This window comes from Silene latifolia, chromosome 4, assembly GCF_048544455.1.
Source record: "Silene latifolia isolate original U9 population chromosome 4, ASM4854445v1, whole genome shotgun sequence".
Lineage (NCBI taxonomy): Eukaryota > Viridiplantae > Streptophyta > Magnoliopsida > Caryophyllales > Caryophyllaceae > Silene > Silene latifolia.
Window position 1 is genome coordinate 77,721,273 of NC_133529.1, and position 8,200 is coordinate 77,729,472.

General features: G+C 37.3%; 1 protein-coding gene across 1 annotated transcript; it reads right to left on the reverse strand.

Moving 5' to 3' along the window:
* Window positions 1-3,957: 3,957 nt before the first annotated feature.
* Window positions 3,958-7,923, reverse strand: LOC141651674 (uncharacterized). Its single transcript, XM_074459374.1, has 6 exons — window positions 7,612-7,923; window positions 6,837-7,341; window positions 6,608-6,724; window positions 4,430-4,722; window positions 4,161-4,340; window positions 3,958-4,066 (listed from the first exon to the last, which is right to left on the reverse strand). Exons 2-6 carry the CDS (start codon window positions 7,332-7,334, stop codon window positions 3,958-3,960), a joined length of 1,197 nt encoding a protein of 398 aa, XP_074315475.1. The 5' UTR covers window positions 7,335-7,341; window positions 7,612-7,923.
* Window positions 7,924-8,200: the final 277 nt, after the last annotated feature.

Genomic DNA, 8,200 nt, shown 5'->3' on the forward strand with positions numbered 1-8,200 from the left:
TAATTTCATTACTTCCTCCATACCTCCTATTATGACTAGATCTTTTGTGAATGTGTCACGGGAAGACCATCTCGCTAAATCTATGGGATCCTTATCTTTGGAAGAAAGGGATGCCGAAACTAGTGGGAGTCCAAGCAAGCAAGCTCTTGCAACTAAAGGAAAATGGTTCAAAAGGAAGGGAAAGAAAGGTAGAAAATTCAACAATGGAAACAAGATGGCTAGTGGGACTACCAAAGGAGCCAAAGTTGATGATGAATGCCATTATTGTCATGGCATGGGACATTGGATGAGGAATTCCCCATATATTTGGGAAATATTAGCGATGGACTTGTTATTCCACTCGGTAAAATTCCTTCTGAAATTTATGTTATTGATGTAAATTTTACTTCCACCACAACGTGGGTATTAGATACCGGTTGCGGTTCTCACCTTTGTAATCATTTACAGGGGCTAAGAAACGTGGAAAAGCTGAGCAAGGGCGATGTTGATATCCGTCTTGGGAATGGAGCTAGAGTAGCAGCCACATCCAAGGGAACTTATGTGCTTGTTTTAGCAAATGGATTTGAGTTGTATTTGCAATTTTTTTTTATGTACCTTCTCTTTCTAAGAACATTATTTCAATTGCTATGTTAGACATAGAGGGTTTTAATTTTGCCATTAAAAACAATTGTTGTATTATTTCTAGAAATAACTTGGTCATAGGCCGAGGCTCTTCTATTAATGGCATTTATGTTCTAGAAACTTCGAATCCAAGTAAAGACATCTGAAATATACAATCGAAGAAACTCAAATCAAGTGATCCAAATGAATAGTATATTTGGCATTGTCGATTGGGTCATATCAACGAGAATCACATTAAAAGATTAGTTTCAACTAATGTTATTAAACCATTTGATTTTCAATCATATGGTATATGCGAATCTTGCCTCCTAGGCAAAATGACTCGTAATCCTTTTAGTGGTAAAGGGACTCGAGCTAGTGAACTATTGGGACTTATACACACCAATGTATGTGGACCAATGACTATCACCGCTAGGGGTAATTATGACTACTTCATTACCTTTACCGATGATTTAAGTAGATATGGGTATATCTACTTAATGAAGTACAAGAGTGAAGCTTTTGAGAAATTTAAAGACTTTCAAAATAAAGTAGAAAACTAATTGAACATGAAGATAAAGGCACTACGATCCGATCGTGGTGGAGAGTATCTTAGTAACGAATTTGATTCACACTTGAAAGGCTGTGGCATCGTGTCACAACTCACTTTGCCTGGTACACCACAACTAAATGGTGTTGCCGAAAGGAGAAATCGAACCCTACTAGATATGGTTCGATCCATGATGAGTCAAACCGAGTTACCCGACTCGTTTTGGGGATTTGCAATCCAAACCGCAATCAAATCATTGAACAATAATCCGACAAAAGCAACCGAAAAGACTCCATATGAGATGTGGAAAGAAAGGGTTCCTAATATATCCTATATGAAGATTTGGGGATGTAATGCTTACATCAAGGTAAAGACCGACAACAAGCTAGCCCCACGATCAGAAATATGCATCTTTGTAGGTTACCCCATTACCTCCTGAGGATATTACTTCTACAAACCTTATGAAAACAAAGTGTTTGTGTCTAGTGAGGCTGTCTTCTTAGAAAGTGAGTTTATTTCTAAGAGACAGAGTGGGAGAAATTTTGAACTTGAGGAAGTTCAAGAGCCACAAACCGAAGTAGAGACGCAAGAAAATCTTCCTTCGTCGTCTAATTCTGTTATTATTCCTCAACCGAGGAGGTCGGGTCGAGTTTCTCGCCATCCTGATAGATATGTTGGACTTATCCAAGAGGATGGGAGTCTTGATGTGTTGCTTCTTGAAAGTGAAGAACCCGCCACTTACAAAGCTGCAATCTCTAGTCCCAATTCAGCTTTATGGCTTGAAGCCATGAAATCCGAAATGAGTTCTATGCATGAAAATCAAGTTTGGAACTTGGTGGATTTGCCTGAAGGGGCAAGACCTCTTCAGTGCAAATGGATCTTCAAATTAAAGAATGGCATAGAAGGACATGATGATGTGTACAAGGCTAGGCTAGTGGCAAAAGGTTTTACTCAAGTTCATGGTCTTCACTATGACGAAACCTTTGCCCCCGTAGCTATGCTAAGATCAATTCGGATACTGTTAGCGATCGCCGCATTTCATGACAATGAAAGATGGCTAATGGATGTCAAGACCGCTTTTCTAAATGGGCATTTAGAAGAGGAGGTGTACATGATACAACCCAAAGGTTTTGTAGATCCTAAAAATCCTAACAAAGTATGCAAGCTTAAGAGATCCATTTATGGTCTTAAGCAAAAATCAAGAAGTTGGAACCATCGATTTAATCATGTCATAAAAGAAAATGGTTTTACTCGAAGTGTTGAGGAACCATGTTTATACATGAAGTTCAGTGGGAGCAATGTTGTGTTCCTAATATTTTATGTGGATGACATACTACTTATTGGAAATGACATTCCTATCACTACTACAGATACAGCCTATAACAACGGGTAAAAACCGTTGTAAAATCAAAAAGCGGACGTTGTTAAAGCGGCCGTTGTAGAAGGTATTTACAACGGTTTGCTTATTTAGTGAAACCGTTGTCTAAAGTATTCACCGCGGTTAAAAGCCGTTGTTGTTGGGTGTTCTCCGTTGTGGAAAGTGTTTCAAAATTTTGGAGGGAATAATATAACAACGGTTGTCGTATGTATAACCGTTGTTGTAACTTTCCCTCCAAAATTGTGAAGTCTTTTGACAACGGGTTTATGGTACATACCCGTTGTTGAAATTTTTAGTAACAACGGTTCTTTGTTTAATACCCGTTGTTGTAATTTTACCTCCAAAATTGTGAAGACTTTTAACAACGGTTCTTCGATTAAAACCTGTTGTTGAATATTATGCGCGGGTATTTGTGAATGTCATTCACAACGGTGTTATTTTTATTAACCGTTGTGAAAGGTATTCACAACGGTTTTTTTTAGTAACCGTTTTTATTACAAACTCCTAATGTTTTGAAAAAATAAATTGGTTTCATGCCATTCAAAAACCTCGCATATGTCGCAGACACCATATACTGTACCAAAGATAAATCACAAATTTGGGTTCATCGAACTCAATAGATTCAATTCAACCACAACAAGAAATTTGCATCATATATATATATACTTACAAGGAGTTGAATTTACATGAACTAATCATTCCCTAACTTCAACAAAAAATTTACTAATAAGTTGATCTAAACTCTGAGTATCATGCATTTCTAATATATTCTAAGACGTAGTTGCCCCACATGTCTCTTACCTCGTCTATATCTACACTTGAGTACCGCTCAATGTTGTTACAGACGGGTTGATTGCATCTGCGGAAAAAACAAAGAGAAGACATTATGGTATATATAGCAACAAGCAAGACAACATTAGCAACATCATGGTATATATAGCAGCAAGCAAGACAACATTAGCTCTAATTTAAAAAAAGTAATAAACACATGTTTAAATTATTACTAACCTTTTCTGGAATAATGAGATATCTTCGCCTAATAATCTCCAACATGAACCGACAAGCGTAGTATCCACATTGTATGCTATCCGGCTGGCGAGGGACCTATTATTACATAAAAAAACAGACGAGAGAAGGCTCACATCAGAATCTTGAACTTTAAGTATTGTATTAGTATTAAACACAGATTTTGCACTTAATGTTATTGTATTTGAGCACGTACCCCCCGTTATCGTAATAAAATCGGGGCCAACATCGAGAATCTTCCGTGGGTTGATCTGCTCGTTTGCTCTTTTCTTCTTAAAGGCCCTTTTTTTAAAAAATAAAAAAGGAGGCAGAAACTAATTTTTTTAGGGGCAAAAATATGAAAGAGCTTTTTTCTATAAATAAAAAATGAAAATGTTATTATAAATAAATCAGTATTATAAACTTACATATTAATCAAGTGCTTAAAAGTCTCGCTTGGTTGATGATGTAAAGAGTCCAACCAGAAAACTTTATTCCTTGTCGGCATGATGGCTGCTAGCACCCAATGAGTCCTACATCAAGAGACATCATCATTATTAACAAGTACATATATTAGTTATGAAAATGCAATTGTAGGAGGAAACGTAATATTAATTTGTTTATTACCCTTTTTCATTATAAGCGCCAAAAATCAGCTTCTTGGTTGTCGCCAATTGCTGAGCAATATAATCTACCCGTTGTTCGAACGAGAAATCCGGAATAAATAAAGATAAAACATAGGGGCACAGGAATCCGTATAGATCAGATGGAATATTCTTCTCGGGGATCACTCTCAATTTCAATATCCTACATTATTACGGTATTAATTCCGGTATTTAAAACACTATCTAGTAGTCAGAATATTAGACTATGAAATTATTTATTAAGAAACTTACTTCATCCAAACAAATATGTGTGCTATATCAATCTGGTCTAGGCCAGCCCATACGGCTAGCAGATCCCATGATATAAGCGCTTGGCGCTCAGCCCCTAGAATATCCTCCTCGAGCGGAATAACTATCAGTTGCTCGGTGGCTATGCGATGGCCAGCCTCCTCATGCAGTCTCATCATCGTCACCGTTCTTACTTTTTGCATGTAATCCTTCCCTTTATATTGTGTGGAGTTTAAAGTCCTAACTTTCAGGTCCGGGAAAGAATGAGTCTTTGATTTTGTGCTACTACCACCAGCCTACACATGTAGTAGATAATTAAAATAATAAAAAATCCAAAGGTAACATATCCTAGTTGGAGTAATAAAAATAAAAGCGAGGTCGTTGGCATATCAGTCTTTTTTGTCCCCTACACAAAATTACCATGCTTTTTATAAATACAGACAAAATATAAATAAAGGGAGCGAGGTTAATTTTTAAAAAAATGGAGAAGTTAATTAAATACCTCATCAAGTTGTTGTGAAGTCGAGGTCGTTGGCATGTCTGTGGACTTAGGCTTATCCGCCAAAGCCGTCTTTTTTGTTCCCTACAAAAAAAAAAATAACATATAAATTTAACATATAAAAACATTCAACAATTAAAAATGTAACATATATATAAAGGTATTTCTTCTAACCCCAATGCTTTTGCCATTTTTTGAGGCGGCGGAGATATCTTCGCCAAGTAGATGTGAGTTTCAGGCCATTGGATGAAACTTCCAAGCGCATATCCCAGAATGGTAATGTCGTCACGAACTGGGACAGGCAGTTGAAAGTTTTCATGGCCTGGAAAGACTGTAGTTATCTCTACTATTCTATGATTCGGCAAAAGTTTTTCGCCATGAACAACTACAGTTTCCGCTGCTGCAGATTTGTTTTCTACGAGACCCCGGCCAACACGCACATGTGGCTTTTCGATTCTATTAGGGTCAGCAAGAATAACTGGCCTCTTGTTTACGGCCTGAAGAATATACACATACATTATTATATCTTTGCAAAAACGCTTCAGCATTCAAAAGATTTTGCAAAAACGCTTTCTGTCTCAGGCCGATTTTTGCACAAACTTCAGCATTCATATAAATTTAACTAATTAAACACTTCATGCATACCTTACTGAAAACAGGGAACTGACTTGAAGGGGATGTATCTTTGTTTTCCATCACCGTAGTCTTCTAAAGTTGCATCTCCTTTTCAGACCCATTATTTACCTAATAAAATTAACCAATTCAATGGCACCATGTCAGAAGTTATAGCATTAGAGCTGGCAGTGAACACACCCCCTGATCTTACCCAAAAAAAAAACAAAAGAAAAATAAGGAAGTATTAGGTACCTGATCGGCTTTAGTTGTTACAACTTCAGAAGCATTATTAGGTACCTGATCTTTCTGAATCTCGTTGACCGATACTTCCTTCTCATATATTGCCAAGGTAGTAGCGGCCTCTTCACCAATCTGTTGTACCTTATTATTACCCCCTTTAGAAATGACATCCTCCATCATCTTCACTTCTTCTTCGGAAAGCTTACCTCCAAAGCATTCGGCTTTAGTAGTACGGATGCCATTAATCAAGAAAGTCGCTTGCCAAGAATGTAATGTGTCAGCAATTTTTATCCCAACAATAACATGTGAATTGAACTTAAATGAAAATAATAGAATAAATGTTACCATGTCAGCGTTCTCAGACTTAGTCTTCCTTTTCTTCTTTATCTGGGCAGTTTTCCCATAATATTTCGTTACTCCAACCTGTAACGGGACGCCCCTCAAACGACCTCGATGTTCGGGTCGGCCGATCGCTCTAGCAAGAACGTCATTACGACCACTGGGAGTGAATTTCCCTTCTTCTACCTCTTTCAATATGTTGTCCTATAATATATTAAATAAACTTCAAAGTATATTTGTGACTAAAATAATAAAGTTAGTAATGAACTCGTCTTAATAAAATAATGCTTACTATGTTGGCCAAAACTTCCTCATCATATTTGTCACGCGACGACCGAGATCCTTTAGGCGTGTGCCCTTGTTTATAAGTTACATGCCGATCCACCTCTTTCACTCCCTTTGCCACCTACACATTAACATGGTAACATTTATACACGTAAATGTGTATCAATGCAAATCCAAGTGTGATTAAAAAAATAAAGTCTCACAGGGGAATAATGCATGCTACTTACGAGGTCCTCTTCTATCTTTCTGTAACCGCCTCGAGAACCATAGAATTTCCCCTTCTTGCATGAAATGTTAGCACGATTTCTTCTGCTAACGGCCTTCAAATAATTATATAAAAGCGCAAGTAGATGAGATAATAAAAAGATTATATAAAGGACTCATTAATTAAAAAAATGATAGGTAAATCGTTAAAAGGCGAGGATATTTAACCTGAAACTTCTCAGTAGTTCTCATCTTTTTGAAAAGATCCCATTCTTCCTGCTTGATGGTGGGACACTTGTTTTCCGGTGGGCTCTTACGCATCTCCCCCGTTGCCTTGTCCACATACAACCAATCCCTAGCAACGCCACACCTCCACTGCCTGTGGACATCCGCTGCCTTATGCATTAAATACTCATCATGGCTTTTATCGGGTATAATAAAGCCTTCCTTTACACGAGCCAAGTATAACTCCGCCAATTTTGGATTCAAAGTTCTAACATCATCTAAATGGATAGGCACAAACTGTCTTGTGCAAGCACCAATCCAACTGGAGAAAAGACCCGCATTTGGACCAGTAGGGAAACCCATCTCACTCCATGTTATTTGGAACGGCTGTTTAGCGGCTATAGCTGCAAGGACTTTCTTGCACTTCGTAGCACCCCTCTCACCAGGCTTATTATCACCAGGCTCATTATTCTTTTGACTTCTTTTACGTTTTTCACCCATGATAATCCTAAAACCCAAATATGAATGATATAGGAAATGAACAACTTAACAACGTACATGCAGAGTATTATCTAAAACCCTAAACCCTAATAGGAATGAAAATTTAAAACAACAGATTGAGCTTCTAAAATCCTAAACCCTAATAAGAGGAGTAAAGTAGATGATGCGGGATGATAAAGATAACAAAGAAGACGAAAAACAAACAGATGCATGAAAAAGAAACAAGATGATCGTCTTAAAACCCTAATGACGAAACACAAAATTAAAGTGAACATACCTGTTGATGATGATGATAAAGAGAACGAGCAGGATGATAAGGGAAGGCAACGGAATCTGGGCTTCGGAAACTGGGCGACGGCCGGCGACGAGAATGTAAAAAGCGAGGAAGAGAGAAGAATTAACACAGGATACCAACGGTTGAACTAATAATGTTGTGTGTGTTTGTGTATGGCATGCTGTATGGGTTTCTATATTAGTTTTTTATTAAGACAAACTATTGACAACGGGTGCTCAAAGAAGAACCGTTGTTATATGTTAATAACAACGGGTCAATAAAAGTAAACCGTTGTCAAAAGTTTATTACAACGGTTAAAATATACCCGTTGTAATATATTTTCACCAAATTTGCGCCAAAATGAAATATGTCAAAAAAATAATTGACAACGGGTAGAGGTACTACACCCGTTGTTGAAAGTATTAACAACGGGTAATTTAAATATAACCGTTGTTATTGTTGAACCTCTTTTTTTTTTTAAAATTACTGTAATTCCATTACAGTCCAAACCTGTAACAATACATACTGTAACAGCAGAAGCACCATATACTGCAACATTATTCAGCAATTTCAACACCAGCATCCACATCTA